General features: G+C 33.6%; 2 protein-coding genes across 2 annotated transcripts; both read right to left on the reverse strand.

Moving 5' to 3' along the window:
* Nucleotides 1-2,952: 2,952 nt before the first annotated feature.
* On the reverse strand, nucleotides 2,953-5,113 carry LOC133864488 (L-type lectin-domain containing receptor kinase S.4-like). Its single transcript, XM_062300837.1, has one exon. The coding sequence runs from the start codon at nucleotides 5,032-5,034 to the stop codon at nucleotides 3,019-3,021; it is 2,016 nt and encodes a 671-aa protein (XP_062156821.1). The 5' UTR covers nucleotides 5,035-5,113; the 3' UTR covers nucleotides 2,953-3,018.
* An 11,835-nt stretch (nucleotides 5,114-16,948) lies between these two features.
* Nucleotides 16,949-20,181, reverse strand: LOC133864158 (L-type lectin-domain containing receptor kinase S.4-like). Its single transcript, XM_062300409.1, has 2 exons — nucleotides 18,093-20,181; nucleotides 16,949-17,232 (listed from the first exon to the last, which is right to left on the reverse strand). Exons 1-2 carry the CDS (start codon nucleotides 20,068-20,070, stop codon nucleotides 17,084-17,086), a joined length of 2,127 nt encoding a protein of 708 aa, XP_062156393.1. The 5' UTR covers nucleotides 20,071-20,181; the 3' UTR covers nucleotides 16,949-17,083.
* Between the last annotated feature and the right edge of the window lie 4,366 nt (nucleotides 20,182-24,547).

Here is a 24,547-nt window from a genome sequence, read left to right on the forward strand (position 1 = left end):
GTACAAGAAATTCAGTATTTTGCTGAGGGTGTCTCAGAGGCTTCGACATGCTGCTTTGGACTGCATGTCCTCTATCTGGGTGCATGCCCGGTTCATGCTATCTATTAATTCTAATTTGAAAAATGTTTCTCACACATTTTTTTTTAGTGTACTTTCAATTACACTATTTGACGTGACAACTTATTAGTAAATTTTAGATTAAATAATGTTTTACAGGAGAAAAATCACTTGAAAATGCATTTTGTATTTCTGATTATAATTTATGCAGATACCAGTACTAGTCTAATAATATACTTAATTAATATTATTGATCAAATTGACCTCTCTTTTTTTCTTTTTTCTTTTTTTTTTTTTTCTTTTTTAGATTTTAGGAAGAATCAATATTAAAAAATGCCAAGTCAGTTCTACTAAATAAGCCAATATATAATAAGGAAAATGATAGGTTCTATTAAAATAATATATATTGATGTAACAGGCACAAGTGACGGGTGTGTAACATTAATATTTAATGTATGTCCTAATACAAATTAACCGCACTAACAATAAATAATAATTATAAATCAAATAACATAAGTATATTTATCTGCATTAACACTTGCATGCTGAAAATGCTAAAAGGCAGCAAGGACAAGAGTCATGCCAAACTTTGTGAAGATTTTGAAAATGAAACTGATGCCACGTAATATTTTTTTTTAGAAATGTTAAATAATAGTTAATTATTACTAGTGTTAAAACCTCATTGTTTTAACTTCAATTTTTTATTTAAAAAAAAAAAAAAACTTTGTTTACATAATTATATGCTTAATAATAATTATAGAAAACTCATAGAAATTTAAGTGAAATTTAATGCAAAGTTTGAATTTCGAAAATTAATCTTAAATTTTCCATTAAAGGCAATTTTGTTTCCTTTTTAGTTGTCTTTAAATTTTAAAAATTCAAGACTTATAGTCTTATTTTCTAATTAATTTAAGGAAAATGTTACATGGGGTCCTTACCACTCCTAATCCAAAAAGAATAAGAAGTGACTGATCCTATAAAATAAAAAAGATGTGAACTTTCCAAGAATAGATCCATAACAAATAAATGTCTCGATCCTTTCAATGGGTTGTACAATGCGGTTTCATAAGGTAAAGAGATACATAATAAGACAAGCCTATCTACACCCTCACTTGAGATCAACAACAACCACCTGAAGATGGTTGAAGTGGTAAAAACACTACAAAAGTCTTAATCTGAAACTACATAAAAGAAAAGCATTCAAGTCTATTCACATTTTCCATGTTTGCATTTTTCAAGATCTTTTATATATAAGATTCTAATTTAATATTTAATCTTAATATTTCATGAATTATGATACAACAATTCATAATCTTAATAATTACATACTTAATAAGTTAATATATATATATATAGTATCATATAATTTAAGTATTATCATATGGTCTCAAACAAAAAAGTATTATCATTTGACCTTTGATCTTAAATTATATGAATCATGTGATATAACTTATAAGTATATTATATATAACGATTCTGTCAATTCATAAATATTTAATTATAAAAAAAAATATACAATAATAGTCAATATAAATATTAAGTTAAAATATTAACAATGATAATTATTATATTTTAATATGGGTTTATATATCTATGATAATAATATATTTTTTTTTTAAGTCTAATGATAATTCTTAGATCATATAATTCATATTTAATAATTATATAGCACAATGTTAGATCATATGATTTAAATTCTAATGATAATACCTAAATTGTGATTATAATTAACACATTGGTAATTCCAATCAAATCAATCTTAATAACTTGGGATTATATGAATTACATATCATTATATATGAAAAATATGATTAAGTTTCAAATGTGTCATTATATCGTACGATTAATGTGAATTCATACTTTTTTTTTTTTTTTTTTTTGCTTGAATGTGAATTCATACTTATGTATATAATTTATATATCTAATGATTGTATTTAAGTATTATTAATAATTATTAAATACTGAAAATCTTACATCATACTTAATCAATGTATCTAAGTATCTAAATACTTAATCATTGTATTTGTATACTTATATGACATTATGTGCTATAATTTATACTTACAGCTTGATATATATATATATATATATATATATATATATATATATATATATATATATATATATATATATGATTATGAATTATGAATCCTATCATATCACTTGACTTATGAGATTATAATTTATTTATGACAAATTGATAAGTATAATCATTATAAGTCATAAATATCATAATTTCTAACTATCTACTAATAATACTAATATCATATGATTCATATGATCTTAGATATAGGATTACGTGATAACAGTGATATAATAATTCATAATTATCTAACAATAATACTTATAACATTGGATATAGTGAATCAATGATTACATTCTATATGCTACAATGTTATATTATTATATGATCATATAATCATATTATATTATATGAATAATATGATTAAGTATCTAGATTGTCATTATATCATATGACTAATAATTAAGTATTGATATTATTCACTTTTACTATTTTATATACCTATAACTAATAAATTATAACCAATTAATATATACTGATTAATGACCATTTTTATTTGTTACTTAATTTTTGCTTACATATAATATATTGTTTATTAATATACTATAATATAAAATAAGTTATATATTAACAAATTATACGAGTCGAGCCTTAATAAACGATTCGATCCTTATACGAGCGGGTTCACGAGCTTTAGTCGAGTCGAGCCGAGTTTATACGAGTTTGCATAATTTAATAATCGAGTTTGATTTTCGTGTTCACGAGTAGCTCATTTAATAATCGATTCGAGCACGAGTCGAGCTTATTCGAGTCGATCTCGGGTAAGCTCACGAGTAACTCGGCTCGTTTACACCCCTATTTACATCCTCAAAAATCCGAATATATATAGGACTTGCTTAGCTGCTGTTAAGAGAAAAAGAAAAAAGTACAGTAGCCTTCTACCTACCATAAACGTCATACACAGATGATGTAGTCGGAATGGATTCCGAATAATCCTGAAACTCAACAGTATGACGACCAGCAGCAGCAGCACCTTTTTTCTTATTTGGCATCGCCACGTCCTCCGGCAGCTCCAGCTCGCCCTCCAAGTACCTCACCACCAACCTCATCGTGGGGCGTACCTCGGCTTCATCGTTTGAACAAAGCAACCCCAGTTTGAGCACCAAAAGAGCCTCAAGCTCATCATACTTCCCTTCCATCCTCGGATCTACAACATCAAGTACTGCTCCTACCGCCCACTTCCCCCAAACCCAGTCCACCAGCATGATGAGCTCCTCAGACGATGCTGTAGGATTAATGGGTCTTCTACCGCAAACCACTTCCAGCAGCAAAGCGCCAAAGGCGTACACATCCGAGCTGGTCGTCGGCTTGCTTGTGCGCGTCAGCTCAGGTGCCATATACCCCAGCGTCCCCACCACCCTGGTGGTGCTTGGGTTGGAGCCGTGCTCGTATAGCTTAGCAAGACCAAAATCGCTCAGCCTTGCATTGAACTCGGAATCCAACAAAATATTTCCGGCCTTGATGTCTCTGTGAACTACAGTTTTTTCCCACCCCTCGTGTAAGTATAGAAGCCCTGAAGCCACTCCTTTGATGATCTTGAACCTTTGTTCCCAGCTCACGATTGATTGGGGCTCATCAAAGAGGTGCTTGTCCAAGCTTCCATTAGGCATGAATTCATACACAAGCAGTAGATCAGCATCCCGACGACACCAACCCAATAATTGAACCAAACTTCTATGACGAAGACGGCCAATAGTAGATACCTCCGCTATAAACGCTTGCAAGCCCTGTTTTGAATGTTGGGAAATACGCTTAACAGCAACATGGGTGTCTGGGTTTGGCAGAGTTCCTTTGTAAACTCGACCGAACCCACCAGATCCAAGTAGCTCTTTCTCTTTGAAACCCCTTGTTGCTTTCTTCAGCTCCTTGTAAGAAAATCTATGCGGACCAATATCATGCTCCCAGTCCTCAACCGCATCAGCCTTCTTTTTCCTCCTGACGATGTAAAACGCCAAAGCAATCACCAAAATGACAGCCAAAGCACCTGAAACTGAGACGCCAACAATTAGGCCTGTTCGGTTCTTTTTTGTCCCAGTGGCAGTACTGGGGAGCTCGAGCTTAGGAAGTTGCTCTAAATTGAGAGATTTAGCTTCTCCATTCATGTTGAAGCTCCAACCCAGGATATAATGTGAGCTCGATGCTAAGCCAGTAGCACCAGAAAACCCGATGTACATGGATTGATTAAGAATTTGTGAGAGGTTCACTTCAGAGGACAAAAGTATAGAACTGGGTTTAGCAGAGTCCGTCGAAAGCCTGACATCTAACTGATTTGTTGGCGAATTATAATCGATCCAGGCCTGAATTACCTGACCACTGCTCAAATTAAGGGGTACCCCGTTCGTATCATTACCCTTAAATTGCATTGCCGGAACAGATTTGATCGATCTTATGCTATTGACGTCGACAGCAACATGGTTGCCATCGGTCTCACCGTACTGGTCGCTCATGTAAGTGTCGAATTCGACCGCCAATATGTGGTTGGAGAAGTTCCCATTATTGCTGGCGTTGAACAGGCCAAGATAAGAGCCTCGCCTACCCCCAGGAAGCCCTTTAACGGGAGAGATTGCGAAAGCGAGGCCATCGCCACCTTGTTTCCCAGGCTGGGGAATTATAGCGAAAGCGAAGGAGGTGGAGAAGGACATGACTTCGCCGCTGGAGTTCTTGAATTGGATTGGGTGTGAATAAAACGCGTGGCCCATTGCCAAGGTCGTGGGGTAGTCTGTCAGCCGAAGTACGCCACTGTTCTCAACCGCTGCAATTCCGTCTAAGCTCAAGTTGTTGCCTGCAGCACTGAACCCGCCGCTGAACTCGTCCAACAAGGATGTGGCTAGATCAGGTTTTACTGGATTTAGGAGTAGAAGGAAAACCCAGAGAGAGATGAGTTTTTCTTCCATGAGAGATAAAATGGAGTTCAGGTTAATTTGTGAGGTGAAAATTCAGGGTGTTAGTTGTTTGAGGATGACAGAAATTTCGTACAACCTATCTCTAAAAAAAAAAAGTGATGTGATGTGTTTTTCTTAGCAGGAAAAAAAAAAAAAAAATCAAATGTACTCTTTAAGTTTTAATGTTGTTTGAATTTAATTTTTAAGTTTTTAATTTCAAAAATAATGTTTTAAGTTCGGAAAAATGAAAAACCAGATGTAAACGGTGAACGGGCGAGGGACGACCGATCCATGTCGAGTGACAGTTCCCATTGCAGAGAGACGACAACGAGTCTACGAGCTTCAGAAGTCAGAACCATGTATCATGTGGGCCGGGAGTGGTGTTTTGTTGCACATTATTTTGGTGTGCATGTGAGTCTTACGTATATGGAACCACATGGAATAGAGAAATAATTTTTATACATTTTGCACAAGAAATGACACAGAGAACACTTGACCATCTCTTCTTCTCTTCTTTTCATTAAAAATATAAATTTTAATTAAAAGGTACAATTCTTTATCACTTTTTCTTTTTTTTTTTTTACTTTTTTATTAAAATCTATTTTTTAATGAAAAGAAAGAGAGAGAGAGAGGGGACAGTTAAGTGTCTCCTCTCTATTATTTTTCTTCTTGTACATCTTTTTTATATCACTTTTTTAAATCAATAGTTAGATCTGTATGACTCACATATGAATTTTTATAGATCCTACAAATTCAACGGTTGATTTAGAAAAGTGATATATAAAAAATGTACATGTAACATGTCTTCATAGACTCTATGCAATATGTCTTGGTGTACACTAAGATCATGTACAAAAATTATTAACCTTGCATAAAGGAAAAGGCCTTTTGTAATTATTATTTTTTTTTAAAGCAAATTACTTGTTCAAATAAAAAAGTGTAGTCATAGACCCGTAAGTAATGGATTTGTAAAAATTATTGTTTAGATAACATACACATGTAAACGTCAAGTATGAGATGAGGTAGTCACAATGATATATTTCAAAATTCTTTATATATATATATTAAAATTTTGTCTCCCTCTTTATTATTATTTTTTTGTTTTACTCATTCTTTCAACATAAAAAACTTAAAATACCCAATTCATTTAATTTTTCCTGGGACTCTAGCTAGCTCCCTCTAGCAAAAATGTAAATTATGATAAAAATATATGTATTTTTTTATTTAATTATTGAGTGGTTATTTTGCAATTATTTAGGTTTATAATATTTGTTTTGACATCACAAGTTAAATGATTTAATCATTTATGATTGCACCATTAACATTTTGGCTTAGCTCTCAATATTGTTGTTGTTTGAGGCCGGCTTCAAGAGATCTTGTTAGGAAAAAGATTTTAAGCTCAAAAGTATCGGTTTTCATGGACCTCACCAAGATGTAGATCATTTTTAGTTTATTTGCTTTTTTTTTTTTTTTATGCTATTGTATGTTTGTAATTACTTTGTTAATATTTTCCAGTCAAGTAATGTCTTTTTTCCACAATATACTGTAAAGAAAGCTTTACCAAACACATCCTAAATCCTGGATGTCATGATGTGACTCTTGTGAAGAAATTTTTGGAATATATGTGGACTGTTGGTGCAATCCGAACGATTTTGTGGAATATTCGAATCAATGCGACCATAATGAGAAAAGGATGCTTTATCCATAATAATAATAATAATAATAATAATAATAAAAAAAGATGACTTACCTTACCTATTACAAGAAAAAGAAAAGAAAAGAAAAGAAAAGAAAAAGGATGACTTACTTTGTCCTCTCATCTTTTTTTTTTCCCTGGATTGGTTTCTTAATGGATAACCAAGGGGGCGGCCGCCCGCCCCACCGCCTATGCGAAGAGAGAATTATTCTTGGAATTCTCTATTTTTTATTTATTTTTTAGGAAAAAAGTTCACATATTCTTTTTAAATTATTAATTAATTGATAACGTCTATTTAAACTTTTAACTGGGACAATATTTCTCTAAATTATTAAAATATTGTTAAGATAACTTAATGTTAGCAAAAAGACAAAAATAACCTTATAATTTTTTAAATAAAACAAAAATACCTCTATATTTTTTTAAAAAAAATTAATTAATTTTTTCTAGAAAATTTCTTAATTTCTTAATTTCTTATAAAATTTAAAATTTAAAATTTTGGTTATTAATTTTTTCAAAAAAAATATTGAAAAATTTTAATTTTTTATTTTTAAATTTGGCCACGCACCCTTGGTTTTTATGTATTTTTTTTTTATAAAAAAGTAAATAAATTTTTTTAATTATTATTATTATTTATTTTACTATGGGTATTTTCGTTATTGAGGGGACATTGATAATTTTTGATAGTTTTGGGGACATTATCTAAATTGAAAGTTTAGAAGGACATTATCAATTAAATGGTAGTTTGAGGAAAGTATGTAAATTTTATCTCTTTTTTTTTTTTTTTAATTCATAATTGAATCTGTAAAATACATGTTCTAAATATTGAATCTGAAATAAAATATAAATGAAGATAAAAATAAAGGAAAAAAATACACATAATCCTTTCAAACTATCACATTATTGTCAATATACCTCCCAAACTACCAATTGTGTTAATCTCCCCTCTAAACTACTAAAAAATGTCAATGTCCCCCCTAATGACAAAAATGCCCTTCATAAAATTATTAAAATTAAAAAAAAAAAACTAAAAAAATTATTTTAAAAAAATCTAAAAAAAAAGAGTTATTTAAAAAAATAAATAAATAAAAAGTGGCTTTTTTTTTTTGGTTTGTTTTTTTAATTATTATTTAAAAAATATTGTTCTTTTTTTTTTTTTTAAATTTTCCTTTTTTCATTTTTTTTTTTTTAGTTTTTTTTAAAAAAAAATTATAAAGACATTTCTGTTTTATTGGAAAAAAAAAAATTAGGGTCATTTTTATCTTTTTGTTGATTTGAAAGGAGATATTGACATGTTTTAATAATTTGAGAGAAAACTTTAAAACAATTAATAATTTTGAAGATATTAATAATTAAGTGGTGATTTGAGAAAATATGTGTATTTTTTTTCAAAAAAATAAAAAACATTTTTCCTGTCGTGAGTCAAGATTATTTGAGTACGGAATACATGAGAAATGGAAGCAGAGCCACGCGTGAAAGAAAATGAATAGGAAAGAAGAGAAGAATCTGGAATCCGTTAGATTATTTGATTTATGGGTAATTACGTTTTTTTCCATCAACAATCAGTTATTGTTAATATATTTATATTAACCAACACTCTTACCATTAGACTATATCAAATTATCATTTATTTATCAAAATATCCTTTCATCAGAGAATTTTGTTAAATTTGATTAAATATTTTCTTTTTAAATGTTAAATTTTGTTTCAAGACATAAATATCCAAAAAAAAATATTTTAATAAAAATATCAATATTAAAAACTTTAAAATAATTAAATAAATAAAAACCAATAAATAATTTTAAACAAAACTTAAACAAAAAAAAAAATAGATAAATGCAAAATCAATATATGTGTTTAGCCTAATTGCAAATCGCTTACTGCGGTATAAAAAACAAAAAATAATTCAAAGATCTTTGGGGTAGGCCAAAATAATAATGTAATCCTTATAGTCAAATTCCGTCAAAACACTTGACAAATTTCGTTAGTGTCCTACGTCAACGCCAATAATATAATGACACGTGTCACTCTTAATAAAAAAAATATACTATTATATTAAACATTCAAATATATATATATATAAAGAAAAAAAAGGAAAAAGGCCACCCCCTTTCTTTTTCCTTTTTTTTTTTTTTTTTAAATGTTTAATTTTAAGGGTATTATATGTAAATTTTGTTTATAAAATGAGGGTACTTGTGTCATTTTAAGTTTTTTAATGAGGTTGACTGACAGAATGCGGTATTTGTAAGTAAATGATAGTTTGATGCAATTTGATGGTGAGAGTGTTGATTCATGGGAATATATTGACAACAGCTGATAGTTCGTGGAGAAAAAAGATAATTACCTCTTCCATTTAATAAGCTTTTGTCCAAATTGATTTTTCTGGGTTTTTTTTTTTTTTTTTTTTTTTTTTTTTTCATTTGAGTATTTTATTTTATAGTAATGATACTCATCATATTAGATTTTCACAACGTTTGATATGACATATTTAAGTAACTAACATGAAAACTCATTTAAAGCACATTACATCAATTGGTGTAAAGTTGATGTGGAAATTTAATATGAAGAGTAGTATTACTCTATATTTTACCCCACGTTGAAAAGTTAGAAGAACGTATATTGCATAATAAAGAATTATCTTTCACGTAGTATAAATTAGCTCTTTTTATATATACAAATGGATACTTTGAAACAAATAATTGGAAAGCAAGAAAACTAGGTGGAAAGATGCTTACCGCCTCTAGAGATGGGGTCTTTACTACTTACAATAAAAAGTAAATATAATGATGAAGGATAAATGAAAATACTACCAAAAAATAATATGTTATTAGTGTTAGTGCATAGTTGCATTGGCCCTTTAGGCGCACTTGCTACGGGCCTATAATTTTTGTGTGAAATATTATGCATTTTTGAATAAGTATAACTGCTATTCCAATTGGCGGGGGGGGGGGGGGGGGGGGGGGGGTGGGTTGGCTAACTTGGCTTCCGCGGGGGGCGGGGGGGGGGGGGGGGGGGGGGTGGGGTGGGGTGGGTTGGCTAACTTGGCTTCCTAACGTGTAACCGGAGATTATCATTAGATTCATTATATGCTATAAATATTTTCATTTGTTATTTCATTCAATGATAATTTGAATTACCTATGAAGCAAACACTTGAAAGGGAACATATGTAATACTACAAAAACATGTGTCGAGCAATTTTAACGAGGGTGTATATATGGATACGTATGCGATAATTTGTAACATTCGCATCCACAAAATGTAATATCACATTTAGATATCTAAATTTGCATTATGTTTTTACTAATTACATCCACGCGGTTATTGCAGTTATTATCAGCTATCTGCATATTAGGCAATGGACATTTTGGGTCTATTTTAGTCTTTTAGCCTATTTTAAACATTTTTTAATATAATTTAGGCCGATTTTTAGTGTTTTGGGCTTGTTTTAATAATTTTTTTTGGGTAATTATCTTTTTGTTCCATCGACTACCAGTCATTGTCAACATGCTCCCATGAACTGATACTTCGACCAAAAAAGAGCATCAAACTACCATCTTTACATATTTTAGCCCATTCCGTCAATCTAATTCATGCAAAGACTTAAATGCCTAACTTAATTTTAAAAATAACCTAAATGCCATCATCTTAAACAAAAAATAAATAAATAAACTAAAGGAAAATGGGGTGGCAGTAGCCACCCCCTGAGGTGGCCGAGTGGCCTGCGAGTCACCCCCAGAGGTGGCTCGTGGCTACCCCGAAACTAGGGGTGGCCACAAGCCACCCCCTCCACCAAAAGGGGTGGCTGCTGGTCCACCCAACCCCCTTAGGTTTACTTTTTTTTAATATATATATATATATATATATATATATATATATATATATATATATATATATATTAATTTTAGAGAAAACTACAATTTACCCCCCCTAAAGTTTACACCAATTTGCAATTATGGTACCAATATTTAGATTGCTTCAATTGCATTCAAGAAAAGTTGCAAAATTTTGCAATCCACCCCCTTTCATCCAAAATTGCCGTTTGAAGTGACAGAAGTCCAACCACGTGCGTGTCATGTGCATTTTTTGGACGAAACTTGACCAAAATGCCCTCCTTTCTATTTAAAACACTGTTTTTTAACCCTTGAACTCGTCATCTTCTTCCTTTTTCTTTTCACGCATATCTCTCGGTCTTCACCTGGTGCCTCCAACTGAACCAGTTTACATGAAAGCAGCTTGCGGGCGTTGGCCTGGACGAGAAGGCGGTGTCTCTGCGTGATGTTTTGGCACGCTCCGTAACCGTCCTAATAATGGGTTGTGGATTAATTTATAAACAGTGTATAACTGTTTATGTAGCTGGTGAGTCTTATGCAGAAGGCTTTCTCATTATCTTTTTGGGAGCTTGGAATAGAGCTTTGTTTTAGAACATGAAAATAGAGGTGAACAGTCATATGAATAAAGGAACCGAAAGTATGTTTACTTAAAAAACATGCAAGGATCAGGTCCTCCATTCCATATATATTGAGGTGTGTATTAGTTACAAGGAAATAAAATAAGAGGAACAAGTACAAGGTACATAAATTAGTACAAGTTACAGAAAGAAAAAATACAAGACCAAGAAATTTGAAAATGAGAGAAGATGGAAGACTTGTAGCCTGTAGGCTTGTCTGAACTTGGATGTTTCGTGTGGCTAGCTTGGCATGGTGTTTGAGGCTGGTTTTGCAGCCTTGTCAACGTCCAAATTGTTTTTTCATTTAATAAACAGAGTCATGAAAATGGAAGGTGCGGCATTTTCACGTATAATCATTACGGGGCAAGAAAATGCCCTCATGTTTCTGCCATAGCATTCATGGCTGCTTAAAATCAATGAAACAATGAAGACCCAGAAAGCCAAGATAACACAGTTGAAGAAACTAGCTATGAATAGAGTTGTCAATTTTTGACACGATCCGCGAACCTGACACGAAAAATTTCGGGTTTGGGTTTATCATTATCGTGTTCGGGTCATAATCGGGTCAACCCGATTATGACCCGGTTACTTAAAAAAAAAAAAACCTGTGAAAATGAAATCGTGAATCGGTGAATCAAAATTACTGAAGTTAGAAATTAGTGAGAGTCGTGAGACATTGAGAGTCTAAGACAATGAGACTTGAGAACAAAACCCTAGCCTCAGCAGACTGCAGACTCGCACCGCCGCACCGCTGCTACCGCATCACGGCCGCACCGTTATATCGCTGTTACCGCATCACGACCGCACCGCAGTACTGCCGCACACCCTTCAAGCTTCATCACTTTCTTCAGTGCCTGAATTAATGGAAATTGGAATCACCACTTGACGGTCTTCACCGAATCACCATCACCGTTCACCCAGCCTGAAAAGAAGTAATACCCACTGGCCACTTCGATTTCGTCTCTCTACCGTCTGCTTCTCCTTTCCGACTCTCCCCCTGGTATACCCTGAGTCCCTGATGCTCACTCAAACAAAAACATGTATATACATATGGGTTTTGATTGATTTTTTGAGTTATTTGATATGGCCCATTGATCGTTGATCAGTCTGTAATTGTGAAAGTCTTCTGAGTTGGAATGTATAGCTGGGGGCCAAGGATTATCAGCAATGTCTATTTGGATATATGTATACGGGTTGGGTCGGGTCGGGTTAACGGGTTACTCCGATTATTAATCGTGTTTATCGGGTTGTGTTCGGGTCACGGGTTTCAACCCGATTAATAATCGGGTCGGCCGGGTTGACACAAACTCGGCCCGTGAACCCGAATTGCCAAGCCTAGCTATGAATGCTATGGGAAGGGCCAAATATGAGGGACAGATATCAAGAAACATCAGCTTAATTATTTAGAAATTTATATATGGGGAAAAAGTGGACTTTGAGACATTGACACGAAGAAGTCCCCAACTCTTTTTATGTGTGTACGTTTCATATACTAGGAATCTACGACCAAAGATTTGGGTAATGCTTAGGGACATTAGCTTTGGTTGCGGCTATATGTGGAATTACCTCTGGTGTTGTGCATGAATGGCAGGCTGGCAACTGTTGAAACATCTGCTAGCCCACACAGCAAGCATCAGGTAGTGAGGTAATTCCGTGTAGAGCAGTGGCAATGCAAATGTTTCAACAGCTGCCATTCATGCACAACAAAGGAGTAGAGATCACAATATTTCCATCAACACGACTCTGAGTTATCTTTCTTCATCATTGGTGTTGAAAAGAGAGCTGGTATTGCTGTCAATGAAACAATAAGTATATCTAACAAAAGTAGAGCCTATATGCTTTTGCTCACCATCACCATCGCTCTCAACACTTGTGGGTCCCCAATAATGGGTTGTGCCTTGTTTCAGTGGCACATGTCGATAGCTTTCTTCACAAATTATTTCCAGTCTCACAAAAAATAGAGAGATTAAAAACAATAGAATTTAGACCAGGACCAGATTGAAGGCTTGAATGCTGCAGTAAGTGGCCTTTGTTTTGGTTGGGTAAAACAGGGGTGAACAGAGGAATTTTAGTGGGCCAGGAAGTTGAGCAACGTGGGTATAGAATTAAGGATGGGTGAGGTGGCAAGAATATGGGTAACTTTCAATATATCATAGGAGGGGATAAGACGTTTCTCTAAGTTGAGTTTGAACAGAAATGGGTTTGAAGAAAGGATGGTAATGAGATGCAAAGGGTTTCCTACGCTTTCCTTCATTTTACCAAGAAAACACTAACAAAGCATATAATTAATCAATATTATATTACTAGTAATAAAATCTCTCTCTCTCTCTCTCTCTCTCTCTCTCTCTCTATATATATATATATATATATATATTTTATGCTACATAATTTTATTATTCAATAAAAATTAAATTTTTCATATTTTCTTTTGATTATTGAGAATTTCTTCAAATTTATTAACAAAAGTTGAAGTACATCCGTGTTTGTATTTTTTTTTAAGTGCTTAACAGTATTTTTTTTTTTTTTTTTGACAAAATTATCATATAAAGAGAGAAAAAAGAAAAGAAAATACCCCAAATTGAATTACAATCACCACTCCCCAACCGATTAAAAAAAAATGAAAAAAAAATAGAGGAAAAACGTGGCTGTTCAACAGCGCGCCATGCGTTGATTGTGTTCCATCAATAATCAAAAGGATGACAAAAAAAAAATACCAAAGGAAAAGGTGTGGCTGTGCGTGCTGCCTAACCTACCCTCATGAGAAGACCTCTAAATATCAAAAAAAAAAAATCGAAAATAAATTGTAGATCTGACCTTGCGTATGAGAGAGAGATTGCCGAAGGAGGGTGTAAGGAATATAATAGTAATAATAAGACTTTAAACCTTTGTTAATTAAATAGTTAAGTTTTTGTTAGTTAGTTAGCATATATAGGTTGAGAGTATAAAAAGCTCAATGTATGGGAAAGAAAGTTTATCGAAAGTGTTGAAGTGTTTTCTTAGAATTGTAGTTCTTGGAGCCTTTGGGTTGAGCTCGAATCACCCATTCTTGGAGTTCGACTAAGCTCGAATTAGTCAACCTTTTATCAATTTCAATATTCAGTTTATCCATTTCATTCTTTCATTTTACAAATCTATTAATATCCATTCCAATTTCATATCTATTACCATCTAAATCATAAAAAATATCCTGTAAATAAGAAAGTTCATTACATAGGGGCAAAGATGAGGCGAGAGATGGCTACGGCAATCTTGGATTCTTGTGCTTCTTATCATACGGCTGCCGGAGAAAATTGTAGAGCATTTCAAAGAGTAGTTTTGGTAATTTGCTCAAGAGATTGTTCAAGTAGGATATGTGTCTTTTTTCTTTCAGGAAAAAAAAGTTCATATTTGTGGTTTTTGGGCTAACTTTGTGATCTGACTGTTGATTTTTTGTGGGAGTGAGAATCTTCCAAGATAGAGATAATTAATGACCGTTTGTTTTAGTATTAATTGTTGTGTTTTTAGCATCTGAATTATTTTATGGGAGTTTAAGAGTCTCCTAATTAAAGAAGACATAAATAGGGGACAAAATATAAAATGAATTTTTTTCTCTCCCTCCTTTCGTCATTAGACTATAATTGGGCCTTGGCAAATGTAACTTTTGGAGCCTTTTTCTATAGAGAGAAAGTAACTTTTGGGGACTTCTTATTTGGGAGTCTTAGGCGACCGCCTAAGTCGCTTAAGGAAAGAGCCGGCACTGAGTTGGATGAAGAAGACAAGGACGTACGTGGAGTTTAGTTTTTTTTGTTGTTTTAACAAAACGATGCGTTTTTGTAATAAATGAGGTCATTTTTGTCAACTTATGTCTAAAAAAGTCACGTGCCGCGTACATGGGTGCATTTACGTCTCAACAGACGGAGCAATTGGACGGATGGGGGTGGATTGCAAATTTTTGCAACTTTTTTGGGTGTAATTGAAACAATCTAAACATTGGTACCAAAATTGTAAATTAGTGTAAACTTCAGGGGGATAAATTGTAGTTTTTCCTTAATTTTAATATTTTTTATTAATTACTGTAGATGGCATTTTGGTATTTAAACCAAAATTAACGCTAAAAAATTGCATATTCCATCCAAGTTAACGGAATTTCTTGACGGAATGGGCTAGTTAGAGTATGTAAAGATGGTAGTTTGATGCTCTTTTTTGGTCGAAGTGTCAGTTCATGGGAGCATGTTGACAATGACTGGTAGTTGATGGGGAGAAAAGGTAATTACCTTTTTTTTTTTTTTTTAAAAGCCCTAATCTTTTGAAAATATATTAATTTTACATTATTTTTGTCTTTTTATCCAAGTAGGATATGAGAAACCAACACAACCAACCAAATCAATCTAAACATAAAATGTACATAATCCAAACCAACGTCATTTTGGTAAATTTATTAAATATAATATATAAAATATATAAAAGAGTATGCGGATGTGGTTATTAACGGTATTCGTATACCTTAAGACCGTTATTCACATAGGTGAATAGTAATTTTTGCTAACTACATCTACATCCGCATGTGTGTATAGATGATAATAACGAATAGCAAACGCAGACAATTAAAATCTGCCAACATATACATTGGCATTCCTAATTTCAATTCGTCTTACTTAATTAGCGTAGCCCTTTTCTTGCCTACACAAGTAAAGCTGAGACCTAAGAAGTGAAGATGGTCCCAAATCATAACTCATCCAGGTAACCCATCAATTATTGGGTCCTGATCCTTTAGGGTTTTTTGTTTTTTTTTTTTTTTTTTTTTTTTTGGTAATAATCCATGTCCATAAGCACAAATTTTTGAGATGATTAATTAAAAAGTAATCTTGCTTTTTGCACTCATTTATCATATTTATATTATATTGGTTGTTGTTACGTATTTTAAGTAATTTTTCTTTCTTATTTTTGGGTGGAGTGTTGCAATGATATAAGGAAAATTTTTATCTATCTAGTTGAAGTTATAACTATGACAATATATATATATAAGGAATAAATGTAAAATTAGTTTACGTGGTTGGCTTAAATTACAAATTGCTCCTTATTGTATCAAAGTGAATTCAAAAATCTCTAGGGTATGCCTAAAAAATAATTTAGTCTACATAATCATATTCCGTTAAAATATATATCAGATTTCGTATGTGCCACGCCAGGCTAATAAAATGACGACATGTATCACTTTAAATAAAATATATATATATATAATTATTTTTTTAATAAAAAAAGAAAAGAAAAGAAGTGACTGTGTTGAGAAATCGAATGAGATGTGGGTAAAAAACGTTTGGCCAGTAGCTTGCCAAAACCCCTGTATTTGATTTAAAATGGGAATTTGGATTCCAATTGATCTCAATCTACCACTAGAATCCTTTTGACTTTTGAGCTTCAGTTAGAACATTCCTGTCCAATTAAGTAAAATTTTATCTAGAATAATTAACGAAAATTCACTTCTATTAATTTAGTTAATTGAGTTTAAAAGACTTAAATCTATATATGTCTTTTTTATATTTTTTAATTATTTTTTTACTGTCAAGTTCGGGCCACCACCACCCCATGCCTCTTTAGCTTTTCTCTTTCCTCTCCTTCTTTGTCATTCCTCATCGGCTTCAAACCCAACAAGCGATTCCACTTCTTCACTCACTGCTCTTCTTTAAAACAAACCAAGAAGCAGAAGAATATTACTGCTCTTTGATTTTGAAATATCGACACTTGGAATAAGTGCAGCAAAATCATTTGCCGAACCAAATTGTAAAATACACCAATCAAGCCAAAATCTTCCATCTAACCAAAATATGCAGAACCCATTACAATTTCCATCTAAAATCAACTGAAAAATTGCTTAAGATCCAAAACTCAAGAAACAACCCAAAATCAAATTTATCTCCCTCTACACAGACCCAAAAATCACCGAAAATCTCTCGTCTTCTCTCCAGCCAAACAACCCATGCACCTGAGCTTGACCACCTTGGGCATGCCTGTCTCGGGGACCGAGCTAGAGTCCACTGGAACTGGTGCGGTGGTGTTCGTAGCTGCCATTTCGGTGTTTTCGCTCTCTAAATTAGAGAAGAGACAAGCAGCAAAGAAAGGAAAAGAAAAAAAAAGAAGGAAAATAGTATGAGAGAGAGATTTACAGAAAAATAAATAAATTAAATAGTGATACATTCGTGAATAGTGTAACGTCACATGTAGAGTTGTACTGTTTATATATGTAAGGAAACTTTATTGTAGCTTTACTTTACATATGCTGATAGAGGACAATTTTAAAAGTTTTATTGCATATTCTAATCAAAAGTGAATTTTACATAACTCACGGTCAATGTTCTTACAAGATTTGAAAGCTTGAACATTTGTACTACTAAATGCTACTATTGCTTCCTTTAATTATTGTCTTTTTTTTTTTTTTTAATCCGGAATTTCTTTTTCATTATTATAAATTTAATGGCTTGTTTGTGGATAATTCGACATGTGGTGAAATTAAACTGAGATGGAGACTTTGTTTCACGGTCATAAAGATTTTTTTAACTTAACTGTGTATATATTTTTAAATTAATAACATAACATTAGATTTAATTGATATAACCAGGTAATGAAATCTTAAAAATCCAAATTATTCATCTAAAAAAAAACCTTAAAATCCAAATTACAATCCAACTTATAGAGATGAGAAATGTTACACATTTTTTTTTTTTAAAAAAATTTAAATTTGCTCTCCAAATGTGTCGTAATCCTACAAGAAGATGACACATTTTATAAAATAATAAATTATACAGGACTGTTACACATTCTTTTTGGAGAGTAAATTTTAGAGAATTTTTTTTGAAAATTGAAAGTGTGCTCTTCTCTAAAGAAAAAAGGAAGAGAAAAAGGAAGGAAAATAAAAAAAAAAAAAAAAAAGGACCGTCAGCCTACCTACCATCAACGTCATACTCCGACGATGTAGTCGGAATGGACTGCGTATAATCCTCAAACTCAATGGTACGACGACCAGCGGCAGCACCACCTTTTTTCTTATATGGCATCTCCACAGCCTTCTGCAGCGGCAACTCGCCCTCCAGGTACCTCAACACCAGCCTCATCGTAGGGCGTGCCTCGGCGTCATCATTGGAACAAATTACGCCCAGTTTGAGCACCAAAACAGCCTCAGCCTCATCAAACCTGCCCTCCATCCTCTGGTCAACAACATCAAGTACTGCTCCGACCTCCCACTTCTCCCAAACCCAGTCCACCAGCATGAGCTCCTCAGACAATGCTGTAGGATTAATAGGTCTTCTACCGCATACAACTTCCAGCAGCAAAGCTCCAAAGGCATACACATCGGAGCTGGTCGTCGGCTTGCTTGTGCGCGTCAGCTCAGGTGCCATATACCCCAACGTCCCCACCACCCTAGTCGTGCTTGGGTTGGAGCCGTGCTCGTATAGCTTAGCGAGACCAAAATCACTCAGCCTTGCATTGAACTCAGAATCCAACAAAACATTTCCGGCCTTGATGTCCCTGTGAACTACAGTTTTTTCCCACTCCTCGTGTAAGTATAGAAGCCCTGAAGCCACTCCTTTGATGATCTTGAACCTTTGTTCCCACCTCAGGATTGATAGGGGCTCATCAAAAAGGTGCTTGTCTAAGCTTCCATTAGGCACGAATTCATACACAAGTAGTAGATCAGCTTCCCGACGACACCAACCCAATAATAGAACTAAATTTCTATGACGCAGACGACCGATAGTAGCAACCTCCGATATGAACGCTTGCAAGCCCTGTTTGGAATCCTGAGGAATACGTTTAACAGCAACTTGGGTATCTGACTTCGGCAGAGTTCCTTTGTAAACTTTACCAGACCCACCAGATCCAAGTAGCTCTTTCTGTTTGAAACCCCTTGTTGCTTTCTTCAGCTCCTCGTAAGAAAATCTATGCGGACCAATATCATGCTCCCAGTCCTCAACCGCATCAGCCTTCCGTTTCCTCCTGACCATGTAAAACGTCAAAGCAGCAAGCAAAATGACAGCCAAAGCACCTGAAACTGAGACGCCAACAATTAGGCCTGTAAGATTGTTTTTGGTCCCAGTGGGGGTAGTACTGGGGAGCTGGGGCTTAGGAAGTTGATCTAAATTGAGAGATTTAGCATCTCCATTCATGTTGAAGCTCCAACCCAGGATATAATGCGAGCTCGTGATTAAACCAGTAGCAGCAGAAAACCCGATGTACACAGATTCATTAAGAATTTGTAAGAGGTTTACTGTAGAGGACAAAAGTATAGAACTGGGTTTGGTAGAGTCCGTCGCAAGCCTGACATTTAATTGGTTTGTTGGCGAATGATAATCGATCCATGCCTGAATTGCCTGACCACTCGTCAAATTAAAGGGAACCGGAGCAGATTTGTTCGATATTATGCTATTGATGTCGACGGCAACATGGTTGTTATCGGTTTCACCATACTCGGCGTTCATGTAAGTGTCGAATTCGACCGCTAATATATGGTTCGAGACGTTCCCATTATTGCTGGCGTTGAAGAGGCCAATATAAGAGCCTGGATTACCCCCTGGAATCCCTTGTACGCGAGAGATTGCGAAAGCGAGGCCATCGCCGCCTTGTTTCCCAGGCTGGGGGATTATAACGAAAGCGAACGAGGTGGAGAAGGACTTGACTTCGCCGCTGGAGTTCTTGAATTGGATTGGGTGTGAATAAAAGGCGTGGCCGGAAGCCATAGTCGAGGTGTAGTCTGTTAGCCTTAGTACGCCATTGTTCTCAATCGCCGCAACGCCGTCTAAGCTCAAGTTGTTGCCTGCAGCGCTGAACCCGCCACTGAACCCGTCCAACAAGGTTCTAGCATCGTCTTGAGGCTTTACTGGATATAGGAGTAGAAGGAAAACCCAGAGAGAGATGAGTTTTTCTGCCATGAGAGCTAAAAAAGAGTGGAGCTTGAGCTTTGTGAGGTAGAGGAAACTCAGGGTGTCAAATGATTATAATATGGTGCTGAAGCGCAGAAATGTTTGAGAAATAGTTCCGTTGAAAGAAAATCGACAGAGATTTCTAGAAAAAAAAAAGCGATTTATAAAGAGCTTGCAAACGTATGCCTATATCAGCACAGACGGGTTGACCTCCTGGCAACGGGACGTCACCGACTTCACGGACCCATTGGAAGCGGAAAACTAAACGTCTAGTGACCGTTCCTATCGCGACCCAGTTTCATTTTTTGCTGGTGCGCGCTGAAAGAGAGATCGACGACTACGAACTTCAGAAACCATGTGCATGGTGTTGTGGTGCACTTTGCATTAAGAAAGTGCTGCAAAGAGAAACTCAGAAAGCGTGCTACTTTATTATTATTTTTTATTTTTTTTTTGTTCAAAACCAATGGGGAAAGACCAACTTTGGCTATTCGGGTGGCCGTATATTTCAAGTTTTTATACAACTCTAAAACCATAAAATTAGCAGATTGGATTATTATTAACTTATATAATTTTATACACATATTTTAACACGATTAAAATGTAAATTACCGCCCAGGTCCCCAATCTATTAAGAACTTGATTTATCTTTAACTTTAAGCATTCGGATCTTTCTTTCTATTTTTCGTAATCATATAATCATGTACAAATTCTTTTATTTTAAATGGAAAGTAAAGTGAAATCGAAATTAAATTATTGACTGCCCCTTTTTATCGTAAAAGCTAGCTTATTCTTATAAAAAGATAAATTTAATTAGTAGTTTTAAAATTTTAAAATTCTCATAATTTTTCGTAATAAACACTGACATTTTATAGTAATTAAATAACGAGTGTTGCAAATTAAAGAGTTGGTACGAGGTTATTCAACTATGCTCTGAAATTAGTTAACGTTAAACTGGCTTCATAGTTACGCTTAAAAATATTAAATTGGATTGAGGGTCACTAAACTATAAAATTGAAAGAATTTAATTTAGTTAAACAAAAAATAATTAGTGTACATGAAATTAAAATAAAATAAAAGAAAATAAAAGAAAAAAAAGCCGCCAACACGAGCATTACGTGTGGTCGGTGTGGACCTCCAGGGCTCTGCTCTGGTTTTGACACCCACCATCTGAGCACAGCTCTCGTGCCTACTTGGCTTGGGCTGCAATCACATCGCGATAGTCATCGAGGCCATCTTAAATTGCCCCCGCGTGGCCCACTGGCGATGGGGTCAACAATTAATATATATATATATATATATATATATTTCTAATAAAGCTTGCGCGCATGTGATGTTTATATGCTTTTTCCATGTATTTTGAAGAAATGGCATTTTAATAGATTAGTTTAAATACTTCCAACTCAATCTTAAATAAAACCTTATTTTATTTTATTTTATTTTATTTTTTTTTTTAAAAAAGAACAGCAAATTGCTTGTTCAAAGAAAAACGTGTTGTCATAGGTAATTGATTTGTGAAATTAGAATGAGTATTATGTTTGGTAATTTTTTTTTTTTAAGGGATCTTGTGATTTCATTAAAAATCAAACAACCATAATTTTAGAATCTATAAGTCCCGACAGACATGTTGGATAAGATTCCAGTTTAATATTAGATAGTCAGAATGACGAATCATTAATATAATATTATCCAGTTACATAACTATTTTACACAATATATTAAGACTTCAATTGACGATGGCCAATTGTTTATCTCCTCTATCTTCCATTAGGAATTAAAAAATAAAAAGACGCTCAATTGTGATGGAATGATAACATTTGTTAACCTGACTTGACTAGCTGCATTTGCCATCACATGAAGTCGGTGGAGAATTTTTAAATACTTTAAAGTATTAATTAAATAACTGAATATATTTTTTTTAACTTAAATTTTTTAAAGATAAATGATAATTTAATGTATGTTCGAAAAAAAAAGTGCATAACATAATTAAAATACCATCTTAGTTGTATTGAAATTTAATTGTTGTTGCACGTGATTCTCTAATGATTTATCTTTTTTTTAGTACACCACTAGAATATATAGAGTAACACTCACAAATACCCACAATTTATGAGTATTCAAAGAAAAAGAGTCTGACAATCACTTAAATATCTTACTGTTGATATAAAATTTCTCAACCCATCCAATGGGATACTGACTATATTTAGCCTCACCCCATTGATTGAGGAGGAACAGCGATAACGTTATTCTTTAGATACTAAATCTGTCAAGACAAAGGTTATGTCGGTCAGTTTTGAAATTACAATATAAATTCGTAACGCACATTTTAAATAAAAACAAGTAGAAAGACACGCTCATTGCAGGCATTCAACCCTCCATTCAACAATATGGTATCGGAATACAGATTATTACTTTAAATTATGACCCTCACACTTATTTCATTTCAATTAAAATATTTCACACATTCCTTATTGGCACGCAAGAAGTCAACACATATGACCTTTAATTTTGATCCTCAATTATATAGTAAGTTATCCTTGCACATGCATCATGGTCGCATCTTGCGGTAGGGAATTAAAAAAGCCCCCAAAATTCCACAAAATCAGCTGGATGCACCAATAATCCACCAGATATTCCAAAAATTTCCACACAAAATTCCCATCAAGGATTTGTCCTCTCATCTTCTTTCCCCCTCTGTTTTCTTACTCGGTGACCCTGCGCCCACCGCCTATTTGAGTACGAAATATATATATGAGAATTGGCAGCACACCAAATGGGAAAGAAAAGGAATAGAAGCATCTAGGATCATTATGAAGAAAACTAGGTATTCTTCCATCGACAATTGTGGAGACCCAGATGGGCTGTCTTGTTTGTCTCCCGCTTCGTATGCAACACACTTGAAGAATAGAAATTATGTAGCACAAATTTTGAGTCATCAATTAAATGTTTATGCCTACTCCAAGTTGAATCTTCCCTACGAAGAGCATGAACAATCTCTAGTGCATCGCCGTCTAGATGACGTTGTGAAGACCCAGATCTGTGTCAGAATTGTCAACCCATCATCAATATTCTGGAGTGACTGATAATCAAAATTCATTCATGTAAATAAAAAGCCATCATTGGTTTATTGGTTACCCTGTTGCTATCATATGGGATTGGCAAGCTTTACTTGAATTACCATGTGAAGCTGAAGGGAATTATTATAGAAAGTATGAATCTGCAGCCGCTATCCATGCCTAATTAATGCAATCGAATTTTACAGACGTGCGTGTGCTTCTCAAAAATGGGTTTTTAAATAAAATTGTGAATTATTTTTTTAATATCACTATTTATTAAATCACCTGTTTTAAAATTTTTTAAAAAAAAATACAAAATTTACTTGTAATAATATGTGTATTACACTAAAATCTTAATGGATGGATGGTATTGCAAACAATTTAAAAATAAATATATTAAATTAAGAGAAATTAAACTTTACGAGAACATTGCAAAAATGATGACAATTCATAAGTTGAGTGAAGTTAATCCTCAAAAGAAATTATTAATCACAACTAATGAAAAAAAAATAAAAAAAATAGAACTACCACAATTCAAAGAAATAGAAACTTTCAACAATTTTGCTACTCATGTGAAAGGGTCTTTATAGAACCTAGCTAAAAAACTGCTCAGTTGCTCGAACAAATAAACATTTTTACAATAAAATAAAAAATCATCCCCTTACACCAAAAAATTTGGGTCCACTCCCGGTCACAATAACGAATTATTAATATAATATAAATAATGTTACGTATCATATAAACATCTCACAAAATATTTTATCAAGTAATATCTTTTTTCCACAATTGGTAGCGATTCCAACCGATGATTTAAAAATAGGAATTTGGTTTTACACTTAATCGGTTTTCACAACTACGTGGATTTTAATATTTTTAACCACTCGCAATAGTACGGGACTTTGTAGTATAGTACTAAGGAGGGTATCGTACCACAAGGATTGGAAGGTTGTTCAAGTTATGAAGTACCTAAAACGTTACCTAATTTAATTATGAAAAAGATGATTTGTTTTGTTCTAACACTAAGCTAAACAAGTAACAAAGAAAAGTCTAAGAATAAGGAAAGTGTAGGGCATTGATTTCACTCAATCCTTAAGCACATGGTATATTGTATTCCTCTCGGATTTCTTTCACAAATGCAATACGAGCGCGTAATGATTGTCAATCACACGACGACCTCAATATGAAATTACTTTAGTTAAAGACAATGATAAACCATCTATTCATACAAAAGTCATTCAACCTATATCTAGGGTTGAATGATTCATGCTCCCTAGTATGGATTATAAGGTCTATTAATAAGCATACATATTTATGGAAAAAGCATAAATCATCTTAGTTCAACACATAATCTCCACCTAAACTTACACTAGAATGGAAAAAACAATTAAGCAATAATTAAACTAAAAAGAGTGTGGAGAGATATGTGTTCCCTA

The sequence above is a fragment of the Alnus glutinosa genome, chromosome 3, assembly GCF_958979055.1.
Source record: "Alnus glutinosa chromosome 3, dhAlnGlut1.1, whole genome shotgun sequence".
Classification (NCBI taxonomy): domain Eukaryota; kingdom Viridiplantae; phylum Streptophyta; class Magnoliopsida; order Fagales; family Betulaceae; genus Alnus; species Alnus glutinosa.

Coding starts and splice junctions, on each gene's coding strand:
- LOC133864158 (XM_062300409.1), bottom strand. CDS start 20,070: ATGGCAGAAAAACTCATCTCTCTCTGGGTTTTCCTTCTACTCCTATAT. Junction 17,233..18,092: donor GTCGGAGTATGACGTTGATG/GTAGGTAGGCTG, acceptor TCTCTAATTTAG/AGAGCGAAAACACCGAAATG.
- LOC133864488 (XM_062300837.1), bottom strand. CDS start 5,034: ATGGAAGAAAAACTCATCTCTCTCTGGGTTTTCCTTCTACTCCTAAAT.